Source organism: Lissotriton helveticus, chromosome 3_1 (genome assembly GCF_964261635.1).
Source record: "Lissotriton helveticus chromosome 3_1, aLisHel1.1, whole genome shotgun sequence".
In the NCBI taxonomy this organism is placed as follows: domain Eukaryota; kingdom Metazoa; phylum Chordata; class Amphibia; order Caudata; family Salamandridae; genus Lissotriton; species Lissotriton helveticus.
In genome coordinates this window covers 45772884-45794928 of record NC_136061.1, presented here as the reverse complement: position 1 = coordinate 45794928, position 22045 = coordinate 45772884, and the positions used below count along the sequence as shown (strand labels likewise).

Sequence of the window (22045 nt, the reverse complement as noted above, 5' to 3'; positions counted from 1 at the left end):
GTTATGCTATGCTTCGTTGTGTTTTGTTATGCTGTGCTATGTTTTGTTATGCTATGCTATCTTTTGTTGTGTTATGCTATGCTTGCTTTATTTTGTTATGCTATGCTATGTTTTGTTATGCTATGCTATGCTATGTTATGTTTTGTTGTGTTTTGTTATGATATGCCATGCTATGCTTTGTTTTGTTATGCTAGGTTTTGTTCTGTTATGCTATGTTTTGTTGTGTTTTGTTATGCTATGCTATGTAAAATGAATAGTACTATTTGCCCATGGTTCTCCGAGCTAAAACAGCTGCTTTACGAAAAGAACACACCCTGGCACAGATGATTAGGGTATCGAAAGAGTGCGATGTGTACAAGGCCTGTTCACAGCCTCTATGCCCTAAGGATTTTAAAAGCGGTTTCAAAAAGAGTCTCCGGGCGTAACTAAAATATGATCCCAAGGCGTCGGTTGGCATTTTAAAACTCAGAAGTCACCATATGCTATGTTTTTGTTATGCTATGCTATGTTTTGTTTTGTCATGCTGTGCTTTGTTATGCTATGCTATGTTTTGTTTTGCTATGCTATGTTTTGTTTTGCTATGCTATGTTTTGTTATGCTATGTTTCGTTGTGTTTTGTTATGCTGTGCTATGTTTTGTTATGCTATGCTATCTTTTGTTGTGTTATGCTATGCTTGCTTTATTTTGTCATGCTATGCTATGTTTTGCTATGCTATGCTATGCTATGCTTTGTTGTGTTTTGTTATGATATGCCATGCTATGCTTTGCTTTGTTATGCTAGGTTTTGTTCTGTTATGGTATGTTTTGTTGTGTTTTGTTATGCTATGCTATGTTTTGTTATGCTTTGCTTTGTTTTGCTATGCTATGTTATGCTATGCTATGTTTTGTTGTGCTATGTTTTGTTGTGTTTTGTTATGCTACGCTCTGTTTTGTTGTGCTATGTTTTGTTGTGTTTTGTTATGATTTGCCATGCTGTGCTTTGTTTTATTATGCTATGCTTTGTTTTCTTTTGTTATGCTATGTTTTATTGTGTTTTGTTATGCCACTCAGGTTGTATTGAGCTGTTATGTTTGTATTAGTTGATTCAATGCCCATTGGATTCCCCATGTTAGACTAATGTTCTGATTTGTTACCTTTGCCTCAAATTGTAAAGCGCTCTGATATCCTTCGGGATCAAGTTTGCGCTTTATAAAACTTTATAAATAAAAATAAAATACCAAGCCTGATCTCAAACGGAAAAGAAGGGACCTTTCCCATTACAATGATTCTAGATAAAGAACGGGCTCTGGACTGGCACGGACACGGTGGTGAGTCGATACAGAGGCCTTGGCCGGCTCCCTCTGCTTTCTTACCTCAGCATGACGTTCCAAAAAGAGGCTTTTTATCCTAGATTTGTCTCCTTTCTGTAACCTAATGGGAGACAGAAGCTTCGGAGAGAACCCCAGCACTTGAAAGGTTGTGTCGATGTATTTCAACCACGGTATAGAGCCCCGGTTATCCAGGTGGAGGCAATCTGAAAGAATCTCTCTACAGAATACGGCTTTGGACTTTAGCCATATACTGACCCAAAGAGGTAGGGGTGCCATTTGGACAATATCCTCGATAAAACGTCAAATAAAACTAGAGGCGGACGGGGGGAGCTGTAAAAACCTCCTACCTCTTTCTCACGCTGAAGGGAAGAGCTCTGGCAAGAGCCCCCTATCCCTGTCCCGTATGTCACCGCAGGGACACATTCAGCATTATAGATTTTTAATAGAGGTAAAATTGACCCCTTTCCCTTTGTCCTAGAGAGATTAAAAATGGCTCCTGCTGTCGTACTAAGCTTAAGACTAGAACTGGCCAATGGAGGCTGCCAAGAGCTTGATAAACTAAAAGTAACACCAAGCCCGGTTCTAGAGGGTGGGCCGGGTGGGCCAGGCCCACCCAAAAATGACCCTGGCCCACCCAAACATGAACCTGGCCCACCCAAACATGACCCTGGCCCACCCAAACATGACCCTGGCCCACCCAAACATGGACCTTGGCCCTCGCAGTGATGTCCGGCTGACCCCTTCAGCTGTTTATCAGATCCGGCTGTGGCTCAGAGTTTGAACAGGGCAGGTACGAGAATGTGTGGCTATTGTATTGTTTTTTTCAAATCTGTGAAGGCCCAGCTATATATATACTTTGTGTATGCTTCGAGGATGTGTGTATATTAGTTAATATTCTAAAAGTCTGTGAGGGCCCAGCTAGACACATACTTTGTGTATGCTGTGTATATTTAATTTATATTGTTGTATCGTTATCATGACGGATGCAAGACACAACTACTAAAAAGCAATATTTTGTCTGTTCATCATTTTTAAATGCATATAAACTGGATTTTATGTGGATGTGGCTAGCTCAGTGGGTTACTTGCAGTACAGAAGTTACGATCCTAAAATAAGACAGTGACCTATAAACTGACATCAAAGAGCTGCATACAAATCTGAATGGTATACTTAGAAAAAATGTTGTGTGTGTTTCAATATAGTTAGAATTTCCCTACTCTTTCATTAGTCTAATGTTGCTATAAAGAGTTTATTTTGGTAGATATACATTTTAATCAGTAAAGCCAACCAGCAAACACTCGGGTATGCTTTCAATCCTGTGTTTGTGCTTCTCCAGACCAAACCCTCTTAAAACATATTGCCCACCAGTATGGATGACATGTGATTCCTATATCTTGTAATCCTCATTGGCTTGTGTGACATTCCCTATAGGCTGATTTACATACTTGTATGATTCATTGTCTCTGCATAATGTGTGCATGATGTAAAGTACTGTGACACCCTACACTATGAGTAGCGCTATATAACAAATTAAATCAAATATGAGAGAGGGGCTATGGAGAGATGAATGACACTGTTGGAGGGTGGTAATTAGGGAATCCGAGGAGGAGGTCATCATGGGGAGAGGCTATGGAGCGATGAGGGGCACTGTTAGGTGAGTAAAATCCTTCACACTAGATAGGAACTGCCACTTTATAGGTAACCTGCGGGTTACGATTCTTCCCGGTTTGCACACCATAATATGAGATTTACCATAGTTGGTAACTAGATTTAAAGTGTCCATAAACTGGACAATATAATAATACAGTCAATACTGGCTGCTAATAATAAAAAAAATACCTTGCCAGGCAGGTTTTAGGAAAAGCACCAGTACCATTGACCAGGTATTTAGGTTACAGCCTATAGCCTGGAAATACACCAAATTAAGACAAGGTAATCTGTACGTGGCCTTTATAGATTTAAAGGCTGCTTTCGACTCAATTCCTAGAGGCCTTTTGTGGGTAAATCTACTGAACCAAGGGGTCCCAAGAAACATACTGGTGCAGCTTATTAGACTCCACAAAGAAAATTTTGCCAAGGTGCGTTGGGGGAAAGGTGGGGAGCTCAGGGAGGAAATACCGGTTGGGAGGGGGGTACGCCAGAGGTGTGTCCTGGTGCCCACCTTGTTCCTCCTTTATGTCAACGACATGGTTGAGTTTTTACAAAAAACAAACAATGATTCCCCAAAACTGGGTGGTACCCATATATGCGTCTTGACATTTGCAGATGACACCATTTTGCTCTCTCAGACACCCAGGGGATTGCAGAATTTATTGAACGAACTTGATGTCTACTGCAAATTGAAAGGCCTGGAAATAAATCCTGTAAAAACAAAATATATGGCTATCAGGCCACATAAAAGCTTTAAGAGTAATATTATGCTCAACGGTACAGCTTTACAGAGAGTCCACACATTTGTTTATCTGGGGGTCACTATAGATTCTACTCTCTGATGGCACCCTCATATAAAAAAATCCAGGACTATTTTAACACAATATGCAGCACCCATTTTGAAAAAACTTCATGCCACTGGAACAAAGGCTATCACACCTGCATTGGAGGTTTATAAATCCAGAGCGCAAACCGCCGCTTTGTACGGCTCTGAATTGTGGGGTGGTGAGCAACTCTCTATATTAACAGTGGGAGAAAATAGGGCCCTTAAGAGCAATGGTCCCCCTTTCTCAAAATACCCCACTGATTCCTTATACCTATGACTTGGGGCTAAAACGTATTGAACATAGGGCGGTTTGGATGACACTATCTTACTGGATACGGATATGGGTTACTGAGGAACTTTTTACTTATAGACAGGCATTGGGAGAATTACTTGCATTGGATACCCATGTCAGTTTCCCTTGGTTGGCTAACATCTGCAAATGGCTTTTGGGTCTGGGCTTTAGGAAATTCTGGACCGATCCTGGTGAAATGACCGTTGATTCTAAAAGGGAATTAGAAATATGTTTATTGGGAATTTGTTCTACGCAAAGTCATCTTGGATTGTGGTCATGGTTCATTAACAACTGAATTCCTAATGTTTAAACCAATTCCCTGCTTTGAATCATTTTTAGACCAGATTGAACCACCACTTGCGAAAATACTTTACCTGAAATGCAGGTACGGTATTCTCCGAGTTGGAACATTCATATCTAAATGGGAAAGGCACCAGAAGAGCGAAGAAGACAGCATGTGTAAAACTTGCCATCTAGGTGATTTGGAGGACGTATCACATGTCCTTTTTTTCTGCTCAACCTATTCTAATGCTAGAAGAAAATGGATAAAGCCGTTGGGGAGGAATTTGGGCATCAGGAAATATAAGGATATGCTACGTATACTAAAGACTGATAATACCCAACTCATTGTTTTGGGTATTATCAGATTCCTGTTGGCCATTAATTTTATGAGAATGAAGAAAGGACTTAAGTTTTAACTATCTACTTACACTAGAGCACTTTAGAATATAATCCTGTACTGTTGGAATACTCTGTTGGATATTATTTGCACTTGCATTTTGCACTTTATACTGAAGTACTCGATGAAAAGTAGATTTTTATTTATTTATTCATCTGGTTTTAACATCAAGGTTGAAGGGTCAAGTTCTTATATTCCGAAATTGTAGTTAGCCTCAAAGCACCTTAGTACTCTATTTTTATAATGTAGTTTTATTTTTTTAAATATCCCCTTTGTATTTTGCACTGTAGTAAAAAACCTCAAATTTGTGTGAACATGATTGTAAAACTTTGTAAAAACCTATTCAGGTTGTTTTAAATGTAGCAACTTTTTAGTATTACTGTATCAGATTGATATAAAGTATTTATATAACAATACTTTGGACAGTGGACCTGTCAGCGAAAAGAAAGGCACCAACCCTATGTTTTTACGAATCAAAGTGTTCATCAACGTTTAGCGTGCTATTTCCAAGTGTCCTCTGTCCTTAGGGCACCACCCAAGCCTGGGGTGAAATGTCAATTTTTATGTCCAGTTTGAAAAAGCACCGCTATATAAATCAGTCCAATCCAATTGGAAGTATAGATAACTCTCTTATTGTCTTGATATATAGACGCTGAGTCTTGATGAATTTTTCAATGCTTGTTTAATATTCCATTTTGGAAAAAAGCCAGCCAGATTGATATAAAGTATTCTTATGTCGATTCTCCTTTTATGATTCTATGAATCGAATAAAGATGTGTTTTTGAAAAAAAAAAATACTGGACAATATAATTATACAATCAATACTGGCTGCCAATAATAAAAAAAATACCACACACTATCACAGAACGCTTTATGTCAGTAATTGAAATCTATCAAGACCAGTCTATTATACATAATGTTATTGTAATCTTTGATTATTAGTGATGGGTTTACGTGTAGCTTAAGGAAAAAGTCTTTATTTAACAATAGTACAGAATTAGTGACACATATTAAAAGAATCAAAATGTTGAATGGTTTATATCAGATATTGCCATAGAAAGTATTCAGACTCTGAAGACAGGGCTTACTGTCAGTTTCTAGTCAACATTACCAAGTGCTCTCAGCTTTACTATCAGCAATCCTCTGTAAAATAACAAATCATTTGACTACAGTCACATACATCTGCATTTCACCATTAGTGTGACTCTTTTAAAAACAAAATGACACCGCCCACGAGAATACATTATAAAGCGGAATTGATAATGGAATACATTTATTGTTGATTGGATAGTCTGCCTACTTCTGGAAATTCAATCTTTCATATTCTGTTGTATAATACAATCCTGTCTAGATTCTGAACGATAAATCAAAAGACCATGATTAAATATTTTTGATATAAAATCAACATTGTATGGACTTTTTCCTAATTTTCAAAAACATTATATGCGATGTACTTCAATGTAAATTTAATTTATGTAACTGATGCATGAGAAGGGTAACTGTTGTTGATGGTACATATCGCTGGTCATTTTTCCTTTATCCTCAAACAATAATATGGCATACATTGACCTGCTCCAAAATTGTCTAGGTGAACTTTGGTCATGGATGAAAAATAACTCTCTGCAGGGGAACAGCAATAAAACTGAACCCCTAGACACTGGTGCTCAGACTCAAACTACAAAACATATGCTCTCAAATAGCACAAAGATAAAAGAACAGTTGATGGACAGAATGCAGAATAATGTCATACATTCTCCCCAGTACAGAGATCTGGGCCTAAATCCATTATTTTTTTGCTCACCATGCCATTCTAGTTTGGAACCAGCCATATGCAAATCAGTTTTGACCCTGCGCCCAATGGGAACAGTCCAGCCCGATAGGTCCCACGCCCTGGAAATGAACTAAAAGTGACTCTCAGGCCCAGGAAATGAACTAAAAGTGATAGGTCCCACGCCCTGGAAATTAATTAAAAGTGACAGGTCCCACGCCCCGGAAATGAACTAAAAGTGACAGGTCCCACGCCCCGGAAATGAACTAAAAGTGACAGGTCCCACGCCCCGGAAATGAACTAAAAGTGACAGGTCCCACGCCCCGGAAATGAACTAAAAGTGACTCACAGGCATAGGAAATGAACTAAAAGTGACAGGTCCCACGCCCCGGAAAGGAACTAAAAGTAACTCTCAGGCCCAGGAAATGAACTAAAAGTGACAGGTTCCATGCCCCTTGTTAGAAACGGGACCCCCGGTTGGCCAAGGCTCCCGCCAAAGTCAGTCAGGGATCACCATTTCTAAGTTAGGGCAAGGGAGTTACACACCAAGATAACCCCCGCTCACCCTCTAGGTAACGTGGCGCGAGCAGCAAGGCTAATCTCGGAGGCGATGTGTAAAGCGTTTGCGCACGCAACCCAGCAACAACACCCAAGGCCCACAACAAAGGAAACTCCACACAAGGTTATATCAAAAATAGCCTTTGTATTATAATAAAACACAGTAGATAACACACACACTTTACAATGTGCCAACAAGCACGGTCAGAATTTACAAGGGATTATGTACAGGACAGGGCCACCTGGACCACTGTCAGGGGTATGCACTTTTAGAATGAGCACTTGTAGGTATAACACTTAGCACATAGACATAAAATGACTGTAGCATTAAAAATAGTGAATGTAGCACACAACCAGTAATTACTGGTAAAGGGTAAATACCACCTACGCAACCCTAACTACTGTAGGAAAATCAGGGAACTAGGACCTTATTATCAGGACCCATAGGAGCATAAACAATCACCTAAGCAAGTCACATTTAGCAAAGGTAATGGGACATCAAAAATCCTCTAAGCAGGTCACTTTTAGCAAAGGGGATAAAACATAAACACATTGCACATGAGGCATTAAAACACATTCAGAGGTGCAGGTAGAACATTTGCGCAGGAATCAAATTAGCAAGGAAACCATAAATTGCGCAAGGTGCACATAGCACAACACTAGAACTGTCCCCCAGGCCAACTGGCCTCGCAAGGGCTGAAATGCCCTTAGTCCAAATGTCAGGGCGGGCTGTGCAGGCAGAAAAGGACAAACCTAAACATGGCAACTGTCCACTAAGTGCTGGACAGTTGTAAATCAATGATGATGCAACGTTGGAGCCTTGTGGGCTCAAGAACAATGCTGAGGGCAACACAGCGTGGGAGCCACGGGGCTCTGACCAACTGACAGTTTCTCAAGAGCCTCTCAGGGCTCGCAAAGCAATAGACTGGTACTTAAGAGCTTATGCGCTCTAAAACAATGAAATGCACCCTCGAGCCTTCGGTGAGCTCGCAAAACCACTGTGGGCGTGGATCCTCTCGGGGCTCAAAATACAAAAATTGCCCCCAGGAGCCTCGGGGCTCCTAATCAAAAATGCGGGGTTGTTGGAGTCCCTCACGGGGGAATCAGAGACAAATGACAATGCCCCAAGAGCCTCAACAGGCTCTACACACTGGAGGGGAGGGGCGGGCACAGGCAATGTGCCCCGATGCCCTCCTCCCCGATTCTGTACTTCGGGCCCCACTCACCAGCTTCTCGCTGGAGGGACGGTTCTCTTTTCCCGGGGCTCTCCCTCTTTGCCGGGCAGCGGGCGTGGCTCTCTCCTCGTGAGAGCCTCGCTGAGGATCAGACGCTGGGCTCCTTCTCGCTCTGCGGCGGCAGGGCGGTACTTCCGGGTCGCTTGTCTTGGGGCCGCGCTGCAATTGGCCGGCGGCCCAATACTTCCGGGTCGCCGCGGCGGCTCGTTTCAGGCAGGCAGGTGGGGTCTCACTATCCGAGGAGTGGGCTCCCTCGTGATACATTAAAGTATAAGAATGGGGCAAATGTGGCGTGGCAGCCGCTTGGCGAAAATAACAGCGCGCTGAGCGCTAAGTCAATTTCGGCGCTTCGAGGCGCCAGAAGGCAAAGCAAAGCGCTATTGAGCGCTGGGGCAAAAATAAAGCGCTCCTAGCGCTATAAGTCAAATAAAAGCGCTTCCAGGTGCTCTGGCAAAGTATAGCTCCAGCAAAGGTCTGGAGGCAGGCAGGGGGGGCAAGGCTGGGCCCAGAGCCAGCTCACTGGGTCTCCAGGCAGGGAGACAATCCAAGTGGCGGTCCTCCTGGCCCCAGCAACAGCAGCAGCCCCCTCAGCTAGGATCCAAAAAGCTGAACAAATTGTAAGGGGACACAGCCCCTTCTTATACTCATAAATCCTTTGTCTCAGGGTGCAGGGTGGGGGGAAACCAGTCACAGCTGGTTTTGGAGCACCCTTGGTGGCCCAACCACCCCTTTCATTCACTGGGGAGGCTAGGGTCGTTAGACGCACCACAGGGGCCGGAGCCAGCATTGTGTGGGGAAAGCCCAGCCCCATCAGGAACCAGGTGCAGCCCTCCCACACATCACTCATGCTGATCTCTCCACTCACTCCTGGGCAGACCCATCCAGACTTCCTGGAGCCTGGCTTGCCAGCCAGCTCCAGCCAATCACGCTCCAGCACCCTCACTGCACACACACATTCCCCATGCATTCCTATGGGAGGGCAGGCCAGCCATACTACACGCACGCACTTTACCCTGGGACACAGGGAAAAAGTGCGCAGAGACCCAAAAATCACTAACACAGATCACATACTAAAAGCAAAAAGATTAGGGGTGAACCTGCCATAAGGGCCAAGTCCAACACCCCTTAAATGACGTAGGTGACCGCTTGTCCCAAAAGGGGCTTGATTTACTACTAGTGCATCCCAGCCCTGCACAGCTCTAGAGTGGTGATGTAACATCTTATTATTAAATGGGAGGAGCAAGGAGAGAATGTATGAAACAGGTCTCTTGTCGGGTACGTGGGCTTACCCCGAGTAGCACAGCGCATCAGGCTTTTCCTCAGAGGAACACAAGTAAAGCATTAAAACAGAACACACACATATTACAGTCAAGATACCCATCAGTAAAACTGACAAATAATTTTTTTAAAGGAAGATAAACAGAATAACTAAAACAGGACCACGTTGACATAAATTGATAACGGGATCAGAAGGGATGATTTTTTGATAAAAATGTCAACCAAATCCAGTAGGAACAAAGGGGGTCGAGAAAGTCAAATGTAATCTTTTTGCATTACCCACAGCAGCCACAGAGGCCGCTCTTCCATCAAAAATGAAAAGCAGTTTCTAGAATACTGTGCTTTTCCCCAGCGGATGGGCGGGGGCAATGCCACTTGCCATAAAGGGTAGTACATTCAAACGCTTGCATCGGCTCAAAGGGAAACCAAGACAGGGCTCACTCCTTTCCACAGGCAAAGGCAGACAGGAGGTTCTTCCGCGTCTGTTCTAATCTAAGTGAGTTTGTGTTCTCAAGTATCTAGGTTATGAGCTTTTCTTATGGTAGCCACTGGCCAGTGATTATTGAGAAGTTACTTTAGCTACTTCCTGGCCTGCTGTCCTAATCTAAGTGAAGTTGTGTACTGAAATATCTAGGTTTAGAGACTTTCTCACGGTAGCCAATGGCCAGTGATTGTTGAGAAGTTAACTTATCCTCCAAGGCTTTCCACAACTCAGTTCAGCAGTTGTTTGGGGGTTCCCGTCTTTCTTTTGTATTAGAATTCAGAGAGCCCAGTTTTGGTTATCTTTCAAGGTGCAGGGCCCATGGCCACCGTGTGGAGCTCACCGCTGCCCTCTCCGAGCCAGGCTTTCCATCACAGTGGTGAATAGCAGGCCTTTATCAAAGGTGAGCTCTCACAAACGCCCTGGTCAAAGCCACCTTGCACAGTCAGTCAGGGCCACCGTGCTAAGTCAGAGCCATCGTGCCACTGTCAGGGCCACTGTGCAATGTCAGGGCCACCGGCAGGGCCACCATGGACAGTCAGGGCCACCGTGCCACTGTCAGGACTACTATGCCACTGTCAGAGCCACTGTGCCACAGTCAGGGCCACCGTGCACAGTCAGAGCCACCGTGCCACTGTCGTAGCCACCGTGCAATGTCAGGGCCACCATGCCACTGTCAGGGCCACCGTGCAATGTCAGGGCCACCGTGCCACTGTCAGGGTCACCATGCACAGTCTGGGGCACTGTGCCACACTCAGGGCCACCGTGACACTGTCAGGGCCACTGTACCTCTGTCAGAGCCACCGTGCACAGTCAGGGCCACCGTGCACAGTCAGGGCCACCGTGCACAGTCAGGGCCACCGTGCCGCAGTCAGGGCCACTGTGCACAGTCAGGGCCACCGTGCACAGTCAGAGCCACCGTGCACAGTCAGGGCCACCGTGCCGCAGTCAGGGCCACTGTGCACAGTCAGGGCCACCGTGCACAGTCCGGACCACCGTGCACAGTCAGGGCCACCGTGCACAGTCAGGGCCACCGTGCCGCAGTCAGGGCCACTGTGCACAGTCAGGGCCACCGTGCACAGTCAGGACCACCGTGCACAGTCAGGGCCACCGTGCACAGTCAGGGCCACCGTGCCGCAGTCAGGGCCACTGTGCACAGTCAGGGCCACCGTGCACAGTCAGGGCCACTGTGCACAGTCAGGGCCACCGTGCCGCAGTCAGGACCACTGTGCACAGTCAGGGCCACCTTGCCACAGTCAGGGCCACCGTGCCACAACCGTGCACAGTCAGGCCTCCTGTCTTCATGACCATCAGAGTCTTGCTCTCCTAGATGACATGGGGTGAGTTCCCTTTCAGTAGCTTCCTCCTGCTTCTCTGCCAGCAGGATCTCTGCTCCCACAGGCCCCTGATTTTCTAGCACTTCCCAAAGCAACCCACGGAAAATATGACTCTTACTCCTAAGCAAGGCTTTCATTGGGCAAAGGCTGCTGCAGCCTGTCAGCGAGATGTCACCTTGAATCTCGTTCCTCCAGAGGTGATGCTAACTCTGCATTGAGCCTGGCTTGAAAACCCTTCTGGGCTCCAGAGCACTAGAAAGAGCTGACTCAGTGAATGTCAAATAGAAGCTTTTCAGCGGGTCGGATGATTTACTCTGGCATGTGCTCGTTGCAGCTTTGGACAACAGGAGGCCAGACTGCAATTACAGGCCTGAAGCCATGTTTGAAAGCCACACACACACACACACACAGTTGTGTAAGACAATAATGCAGCCCACGTCACATCTTGCCCTTACGCCACTTAGGCGTTTTGTGCCGTATGACTGTGACCTTATTAGATAGAGTCAGGTGTGCCAATCAGAATCAACCACTGGACCCCTCTTCCAAGGGTGGAGCGCGTGCAGCAGGAGTTGCTTAGCGCCCCCAGTGACCCACTCAGAATAGATCTGAAAATCCAGCCCCATAAACGGAAAAAAACTAATCTCGGGAGACCAGGGAGAGAGGTACATTACAAGAGAGCATTAGGGAACGTAGACATGCTGAGAGGACTCCTCTGTGCTCGCTGCTCCTTTAGACCTCTCCCGGGCTGTGAGCATTGAGACTGTCACTGGCCCCTGAGCAGTCGTGAGGGCCCGGGGCAGCAGGGATCTGAATGAAGACCCATAGTCACATCAGGGCCACAGAAGACTCCCACCCCCTAGTTCCCCAAACGTGCAAAATAATACACAGACAACGTAAGTTTGGGAGAAAAATTGCTGCAGGTTTATTTACATACAACATATGTAATAACGGTGGGTAGACATTACGGGCGATCCCGGGCAGGCTGCATTCTCGCCACCTGCCCGCCTGTTGAGCCAAACAGCACAGTGGCAAAGCACCCAACTGCTGTATAATAAAATTATAAATACTGACACGCCCCTTGTGGGGCGTGACTAGGCAAACCCCCGGTTGCACAGGCCCACAACCGCCCGAAGGACTACTGGGGCGCCGACACGAATTCCTGCACCTCCCCGGAGGATACAGGTTAGGCTCTGGCACCCCTATGTGCCCGCTGAAGTACATCGTTTGCACCTCTCTTCTTCCGGATCGCCCAGTAACTCCGCTTAACTCCAACCTGCAACGATAAATGGACACATTAAAAACCTCCACAAATTCCCCCATACCCACACTCTGGGTTAGAGGCAAGGGAGGGAAAAGAGTGTCCCGACGAGCACCGTCGGCGTCCGGGGCGGCAAAGAGGCCGTCCAGCGTGGTGCAACAGCCTAAGTACCCACGGAGGCCCCTCCCCGCCGCCCCTGGACGAGAATAGCGACCAGCCACCTCCTCCAACCAGTGGGGAGGAGAGGCGAACATCCTGCTGGGGGCGGGACAGCCCTCCGTGACTAGTGGCCCGCCCTCTCAATGGCCACTGCGTGGCCTCGGGCAGGCGCATAGTCACATCAGGGCCACAGAAGACTCCCACCCCCTAGTTCCCCAAACGTGCAAAATAATACACAGACAACGTAAGTTTGGGAGAAAAATTGCTGCAGGTTTATTTACATACAACATATGTAATAACGGTGGGTAGACATTACGGGCGATCCCGGGCAGGCTGCATTCTCGCCACCTGCCCGCCTGTTGAGCCAAACAGCACAGTGGCAAAGCACCCAACTGCTGTATAATAAAATTATAAATACTGACACGCCCCTTGTGGGGCGTGACTAGGCAAACCCCCGGTTGCACAGGCCCACAACCGCCCGAAGGACTACTGGGGCGCCGACACGAATTCCTGCACCTCCCCGGAGGATACAGGTTAGGCTCTGGCACCCCTATGTGCCCGCTGAAGTACATCGTTTGCACCTCTCTTCTTCCGGATCGCCCAGTAACTCCGCCACAGCCTGTGCGGTGGTACCCGCTGCCGCACAGGCCCCCCCACCACTGCTACTCCTCATTACCTGCAACCTCTGCTCATAAAGCTTCTCAAAATCTAGGAAGAACAGGTCAAAGCCTGCGGGCGTGGGGAACACCATCCTCCTCGAGGTAACCTTTGACCTCGTCCTGAAACAACATGTGTTTGCTGGATCCCAGGCCCCTCCGTTGGGGGAAACCTTTCACGGCCCCCACCATTTAGATTTTAGGGAAACCTGAACCTTGCTCTGCAGAGCATTTAAACGGTCTAAGACAAGACCACGGCAACAGGGGAGCAGTGGACCCTGTCCACCTCGGAGCGACCTGATCCTGACATGAACATTACATGTCTAAAGACACCCAGGCCCCTCTGCCCCTACTCTGCCGATACCTCGGGTGTTTAAAGCTATGCAACAAGGGAGAACCTAACCCGGTTACCTGAAGTCATACCACTAACCTGGTTACCTGAAGTCCTTCTACCAGGTGAATGACAAAGGCTGAGGAGGGTCCAAATCTGCTGAATGTGCTTTGAATCGACAATAGGTGTTCCAGCACATGCCCAGCAACTCAACCCCATCCTTTCACCACGAGCGTCAGCAGGCTATACCCAGTAAGTAACTCCTGCTGTACGCCGTTCTTCGCAGACCTGGAGAAAGAGTGCTTAGAATGACGCTTGTGCAGCCATACTCGAGAGAGCACAGGGGCAAAGCCGGGATAAAGCAGCTGACCCGGGTCAGAAGGAATACCCCTGAAAGAGCCCAAGCGATAAGGGGACCACCCCTGCTAATAACATTCGTACAACGCATCAGTAAACTAAACCGAATGATGTACGACTACTGCCACAGCGCAGTTCTCAAACTTCAACTGACACTGCCAAGTATACGCTGTGCACTAAACTCACGAAGGATACAAAGTCTCCTGCAGTGCGTGTAGCATCTATTGGGATACAACTTGCGAGGTAGCCTGACATGTGATCTATAGTATTACCAAGGTAACAGCCGGGATCACAAGCCCCCAGGTTTAGCCAGACGGCTGCAAGTCCATGCTACCTCGAGGATAGCCTGTCGAGAAGGATGACATACGACCCTCATGAGGGAAATGATAAACTGAACCCAGGAGGGGGGGGGGGGCACCAGGTTGGTGACATGGCAAGTCAGGCCAGCTTCTCACTTCTGGAGGGGCATAAAGGAATTTAAAGCCCCCAGGCAGCCAAGGTGTGTAGACCACACTGAGCATGATTCCCGGAGTAATGGGATGACGCTATACTAAATTAAACTTTGTGTCCTAGCTGCCCAACAGGATGAAAGGATGCAGGTGCCCAATCACTGTACGAGCCCGCACCGACCCGCAGCAATGCGGTCAGGGGGGAGAGATCACAAAGGCCGGGAAGGGTGCCACGGTGACAGGCCCCCCTGTCTACTAACACACGGGGGGCGCAGGCCGCCGATACCGCCCCCACACGACAGAGGTCAGATTAGGTGTACGGCCCGAGCACTAAGGCGCCCCCACCACAAGAAGGCATAGGGTGGGGCCCAAAAGGTTCTCCTCTTAAAGACACCTCCCAGAACTACGGGCCCTCTCTCATCTGAAGAGGAACTCAAAATGGAAGAGGTCTCCTATACTAAGGGGGGGGAGGCCTCACATTGTTAACCCAAGGAAAGAGTCAGCCAGGTACCGAGGAGGGGGGGGGGGGGGAATACACTCTCTCTACCGTAAGCATGCGTCATATATAAGCATGCGTCACATACTCTATGTCACAGTGGACGAGAGCTAAGAGTGACTACGCCGCCTAATGCATGAGAGAGGTGAAGGCGTGTGTCTTCCAACTGACAAACAAGATTTCCCAACAAGGGACACTTCCACTGACACTACCTGACCTTTCCCCACATTGGAGGCGGACCTACACTTCTAGTAATTCTACTTGCCCCGAGTGTGGAGGTAACTTCCCAGCAACAGGACAACTGTCAGGTGATCTACTACCAGGAATAACTAGCAATCACATGCACTTATCTAACCTCTTGCACCACTATGTGCTACTCAAGAAAAGATTGGTTACCAGACGCACCAGATGCACAAGCGCCTGCGTAACCATACACTCCTGGGTGGGCCTGTCTACCAACAGGGAGGGTAGAGACCACCAAAAGGCCCCGGGGCCACCCAGAAGCGGCCCACTAACCCAGCCACCAATAAAAATTAAACATCTGAAGTGGCCCGCATACACAACCACCAACAAAATTTAAACATCAAAAGGCTGATCACCCTGGGCACTGCAATTGCAAATGTTCGGTGCCTTACCGATGCAAAAGCTCATAGGTGCCGACTCTGGGAAGGCCAGAGTGCTGCTTATCGGCTGGAGAAGTGTGGGAGACAAGTGGCCGAACGCCGTGGATGCTCTAGTGGGGCCCACCAGGGCAAGTGCTTAAGAAAGTTAGCAACTTGTATGTAAAGCACCAGTGCGGAAGCAGGTGCAGCCTGGCCCAGGTAGCAAAGGTAACTATTCTGTCTAAACTCATTTCTATAGAGTATTCGCTTGATTGTGCTGTCATGGAAAGGATAGACTGTGTGCAACAGTCTTAGGCTGTGCTAGAAGAGGATAATTAGGCAAATTCTAGGTCTTGCCTTTTGCTAATAGTATCCAAAGTTAAACCCCCGTACGTATGTCGATCTCCTGGGGGCTAACAATAGGTGCATGAACTCGTCGTATGGACAAGCCCGGGACCTGCGATGTAATTAGACCCATGGGAAGGCAAGGTCCCATGCCACTAATCTATGCTCTTCCACACTACTGCTGTTGACTGTCTGCTTATCCACGGCTCCGGGATCTGACAGGCAGCAAGTACTGTGCCATCAGTAAGGAGCACCTGCTGCTCCGTGGGATGTAGGGTCGCCAACCTGCAATGTTCCACTCATTTCGTTGGAAGGAGGAGGGAACTGTTGAAACCTCAGCCTGAGGCTGTACTGCCAACGACGTACTAGGAGAAGGCAGTCCCTAGAGGACTCCCATATAAAATTACTCAAGAAGTGATTCAACAGCTGGCAGAGAACTAAGAAATAATTCTATTGTTGGGCTGAAGGCAATCCTGTATACTGATGGACACCAAGCATCCATTCTTCAAATAGCGCAGGACCCATCATGCCTATCAGTGACCCCAATCACTTTGAACGGGGAGTTACTGGTGTGTAGTAAAGCTGAGGATACCAGCCAGGATTAAATTACCCCCATCTAAATTGACACTATGCCGCAGATGCGAAAACTTGCAGAAAGAATATAATGCTTACGACAGACCTGTACGTGGTACAAATTGGAAGACTATAGCAATAGTACGCAAGTGGGCCGTGCTAATGCACCCTTAACTGGCGGGCTCGTAATCAGAGTATGTGAAGCTGGAGGGTATGACACTACTAAACAGGGGGGGGCATGATGGATGTAGAGACATAGAAGCAGGGATCGAAGAAGGATCGCATCCGCAGTCTGTAATGAACCCATCGCACCCTCCATCGTCAGTGTAACTGAACTATTAAACTCCTGATGACGCTGGCCGAATATCCCATATTTATCTTGGATAAATGATCGAGGGCATGTCATCTGTCCCCTAGATGCCTCACATTGTAGTGGGATGGTTGGACAACTTATAGCAAGATACCCTTGCGGCAGGAAGTTGCACATTAACGTCAAATTCCCACTATGTCGGGCTCTCAAACAGGAGCAAATTGACGTACAGAGACAATGAATTTGAAAAGTTTCATAACGGCACATCCTACAAATAAACAAACCCGACGAGCACCGTCGGCGTCCGGGGCGGCAAAGAGGCCGTCCAGCGTGGTGCAACAGCCTAAGTACCCACGGAGGCCCCTCCCCGCCGCCCCTGGACGAGAATAGCGACCAGCCACCTCCTCCAACCAGTGGGGAGGAGAGGCGAACATCCTGCTGGGGGCGGGACAGCCCTCCGTGACTAGTGGCCCGCCCTCTCAATGGCCACTGCGTGGCCTCGGGCAGGCGCACAGCAGGCACATGCTCGCATTGTGGAGGGTTGGCTCAAACATTCCAAAACGAAGTTAAAGTGCATTAAAACATATTCCAAACAACAAAACATCACTGAAAACAGAAGCGTTTTGAGCTCTGAGCGGTGAAGAGTGTGGTGGCCCTGAGTCTGTCAGATCGAGATGGAAGGGGGCAGATCTGGCAGATGGAGGTGGAGGCAGCTGTGGGGGTGGAGTGGGGTGGCTGTCCAGACGGTGGAATCAGGGGAGCTGAACAGAGGTCACTGCCAGAGACTATGGAAGCTGCTGGACCAGCAGGGTGCTGACCGTCCCATAAGACCAGCCTTCCCTGAACCGAACAGGTTCTTACTCCCCCCTTACTTTTACCTTTCCTTGACCCTAAATAAGCCTTTTTTCACCTTAACACTGCTATTTAAGTAATCTTATGTTGGTTATTTCTTTCCCTTCTCTACCGTTTGGCTTTCGCGCCAGGACACTTCCGAGTAGCCGTGCGCGTTATAAGTGGAGGTTAACATAACATAATATCACACTGCCCTTCCCTGAACCATGAACTTTCCTTACAACCCTTTTACTTCTTCCATACCTAAACTCCACAAAACTCCCTAAGCCCTACAAAACCGTTTACTCCCCCTTAACGCTACCCTCCCCTGATCCCTAAAAGCTCTCAACTACCCGTTGAAACCATAATCTCTTACTCTTACCAGCCCTTTAATACCTCTAAACGCTACCCTTCCCAGAACCCCAAAAAGCACTTACTAGCCCCCCACCCTTCCCCACCTCTTTGTAGATGCTCCTCTCTACTTTAGCAGAAGAATACCAATTACCCCTGCTCCCAGGACACTTATGCTTGCCCAGTAAGGCACAGCACTGTTATTTTCTTGGAGCTACAACTTTTTATTGCACTATGGGGCATATGTAGGTAATCTCCATTCATTCTCATATTGCAATTTTCTATGAGAAAATCGCAATTCCAAGGGTGCCAGGGTGTCCAAAGGACACCTGTTGCACCCCTGGAATGTTCCTGTAAGTACATGTGGCGCACAGACATACCCCAAGGGCATGTCTGTGCACCACATGGCACTTTGAATTTTTTTTAAAAATGCATTTTTGAAGGGAATCGCATTTTTTCATTGACTCCTACATAGCATTTAAGGAATCGCAAAATTGCGATTCCTTAAATGCTTGAGCAAAATTGCGATTCCTTATTTTGCTAATATGCACCTACATAGCAAAACGCCGTTTGCAATTTGCAAACACCGAAATTCGCCGAATTTCGGCATTTGCGAATCGCAAAAGGCTACCTACATATGCCCCTATATTCTTAGTAGATTCTATTTTTAACACATTATTTCAGTCTACTTTTTTCATACATTATTTTTACAGCAATTCAATTTATGATTTGTATTCTTTCTTTTAGGGCACGTTTGATCGGGCATCATAACCCCCATAGCACAGACATGTGTCTATTCTGCATCAATGGTTTCCAATGAGCATGCAATGTTCAGAGGGCCAAGTGTTTGCAGCTAGATGCAGACAGTTCCTGGGTAAGTATCAGACTCAGTGACATTAAAATATTTCATGCGCTGCACTTCAGAACTGTTTGCAAAACATATGACGCTATACATTTGAAACATTTGGTTTAAAATCCACCATTTACCCCTTTCTTTATTTGAATATTTTGGTGGAGCACACAACCGGGTGAAATATGTGGTTGGTGTATTTGTCAGCGCTTTCTTGGTGCGGCACACAACCGGGTGAAATACGCGGCTGGTGTGTTTGTCAGAGCTGTCTTGGTGGAGCACACTACCTGGTGAAATATGTATTCTACAAATGGAAAGGAGCGTCAATGTATCCGCTATCGTATCCAATCAATTATTGATTTCCAAGAATCAAATCCATAGGCAAACTCATTTCATATGTGTTTTCCATTAATTAATTCAAAGGAAAATCATATCTCTAAAATATAACAGTATCCAGTCATCCAAATATAACAACATCCAATCGTCAGCCAGCGCGTTTCATCCTCAATTGGACTTCATCAGGGCTCCAATGCATCCTTACAGTTCTTCAGCTCTTCATTTGCGCAACCCATACAAGTGGAAAAGATTATTCTCTTGTCAGAGTGTCTTTTACTTTGGTCTTCCTGCCACGGCCTGGCCAGATAAATCCCGCCGTCACGATTTATCAGGCCAGTCTGTGGCAAGAGGATAATCTTTTCCACTTGTATGGGTTGTGCAAATGAAGAGCTGAAGAACTGTAAGGATACATTGGAGCCCTGATGACGACCAAGTGAGAAGTTGGGTATTAATACGGGGACATATTTGACAGAATTGGAAGATGTGATATTTGTTTTGTACTATTTGATGACTATATAAAATCCAATAAAATATGTTTAAATTTTTTATTTTTTTTTAAATGACGACCAAGTGAGGACGAAACGCGTCGGCTGATGATTGGATATTGTTATATTTGGCTGACGACTGGATACTGTTATATTTTGGAGCTATGATTTTCCTTTCAATTAATAAATGGAAAACACATATGAAATGAGTTTGCCTATGAATTTGATCCTTGAAAAACAATAATTGATTGGATACCATAGCGGATACCTTGACGCTCCTTTCCATTTGTAGAATTAGTTTTTGAGGACTGGGTCTTTGGCGGCGGGACCTGGGAGAGTGAAGCGTCATTTATATAGGACTTTGTGATTTGACTTTGAATTGCTAACCAGTGTGCTTGGATGATGTGCCCCCATCGCCTACAGGAAAGAGTCAGGGTGCAATACATGGTTGGTGTAATTCTCAGCGCTGCCTCAGGCTCCCAGCTCTACTTGTCCCTCTCACCCCCAGCCCTGGCACCCACCGAGTACCCACCTGCAGGGTGGTATCAAACACCACCAGTTTGCAGCTGGTAGGGGTGGCATCATAGCAGCTGTGCTTCGCCATGAACTCCATGTAGACCTCGGCCTCCCGCTGGGGATCTGCTGAGAAGAACAAGAAGAGTCAAGTGACTGCTGAGGGCGGAGCTTGTGAGGATGAGGCGAGTCGACGTCAGAGACCACTCACCTGATCGCGTGATCGTGGGCATGGAGATCCCGTCTACAGGCAGGGGCTGGGAAGAGAACAGAGTTTGTATCAATTTCATATAGTGGAAGTAAAGTTACACGTCATATGCAATATTCTGTAGGAAGAGTAAATCTAGGTGTAGTTATGAAATATACCGTAGGAAGAGTAAGTCATGTGTAAGTATGGAATATACCGTAGGAAGAGTAAAGCTAGGTGTAAGTATGGAATATACTTTAGGTACAGGGAAGTTAGGTGTAGAATGGAATATACCATAGGAAGAGTAAAGTTAGGTGTAAGTATAGAATGTACTATAGGAAGAGTAAAGTTAGGTGTACGTATGGAATATACTGTAGGAAGAATAAAGTTAGGTGTAAGTATAGAATGTACTATAGGAAGAGTAAAGTTAGGTGTACGTATGGAATATACTGTAGGAAGAATAAAGTTAGGTGTAAGTATAGAATGTACTATAGGAAGAGTAAAGTTAGGTGTACGTATGGAATATACTGTAGGAAGAGTAAAGTTAGGTGTAGTTATGGAATATACTGTAGGAAGAGTAAAGCTAGGTGTAAGTATGGAATATACTGTAGGAAGAGTAAAGGTAGGTGTAGTTATGAAATATACTGTAGGAAGAGTAAAGTTAGGCGTACGTATGGAATATACTGTAGGAAGAATAAAGTTAGGTGTAAGTATAGAATGTACTATAGGAAGAGTAAAGTTAGGTGTACGTATGGAATATACTGTAGGAAGAGTAAAGTTAGGTGTACGTATGGAATATACTGTAGGAAGAGTAAAGTTAGGTGTACGTATGGAATATACTGTAGGAAGAATAAAGTTAGGTGTAAGTATAGAATGTACTATAGGAAGAGTAAAGTTAGGTGTACGTATGGAATATACTGTAGGAAGAATAAAGTTAGGTGTAAGTATAGAATGTACTATAGGAAGAGTAAAGTTAGGTGTACGTATGGAATATACTGTAGGAAGAGTAAAGTTAGGTGTAGTATGGAATATACTGTAGGAAGAGTAAAGTTAGGTGTAGTTATGAAATATACTGTAGGAAGAGTAAAGTTAGGCGTAGTATGGAATATACTGTAGGAAGAGTAAAGTTAGGTGTAGGTATGAAATATACTGTAGGAAGAGTAACGTTAGGTGTAGTATGGAATATACTGTAGGAAGAGTAAAGTTAGGTGTAGGTATGAAATATACTGTAGGGAGAGTAAAGTTAGGCGTAGTATGGAATATACTGTAGGAAGAGTAAAGTTAGGTGTAGGTATGAAATATACTGTAGGAAGAGTAACGTTAGGTGTAGTATGGAATATACTGTAGGAAGAGTAAAGTTAGGTGTAGGTATGAAATATACTGTAGGAAGAGTAACGCTAGGTGTAGTATGGAATATACTGTAGGAAGAGTAAAGTTAGGTGTAGTATGGAATATACTGCAGGAAGAGTAAAGTTAGGTGTAGTATGGAATATACTGCAGGAAGAGTAAAGTTAGGTGTAGTATGGAATATACTGTAGGAAG

At 46.1% G+C, this 22045-nt stretch overlaps 1 protein-coding gene across 3 annotated transcripts in view; it reads right to left on the bottom strand.

Moving 5' to 3' along the window:
• Window positions 1-22045, bottom strand: part of PRKAG3 (protein kinase AMP-activated non-catalytic subunit gamma 3) — a 342332-nt gene that overhangs the window by 130117 nt on the left and 190170 nt on the right. For 2 of the 3 annotated variants that reach the window (XR_013608551.1, XM_078679203.1), the window contains exons 6-7: window positions 20528-20573; window positions 20336-20445 (exon numbers count right to left, since the gene is read on the bottom strand). Coding sequence is in view for 1 of the 3 variants with exons in the window: in XM_078679203.1 (XP_078535329.1) it covers window positions 20336-20445; window positions 20528-20573 (156 nt within the window). In the remaining 2 variants the exon portion in view is untranslated. The remainder of the gene's footprint in view (window positions 1-20335; window positions 20446-20527; window positions 20574-22045) is intronic. The other variant, XR_013608552.1, reaches the window with a different exon arrangement.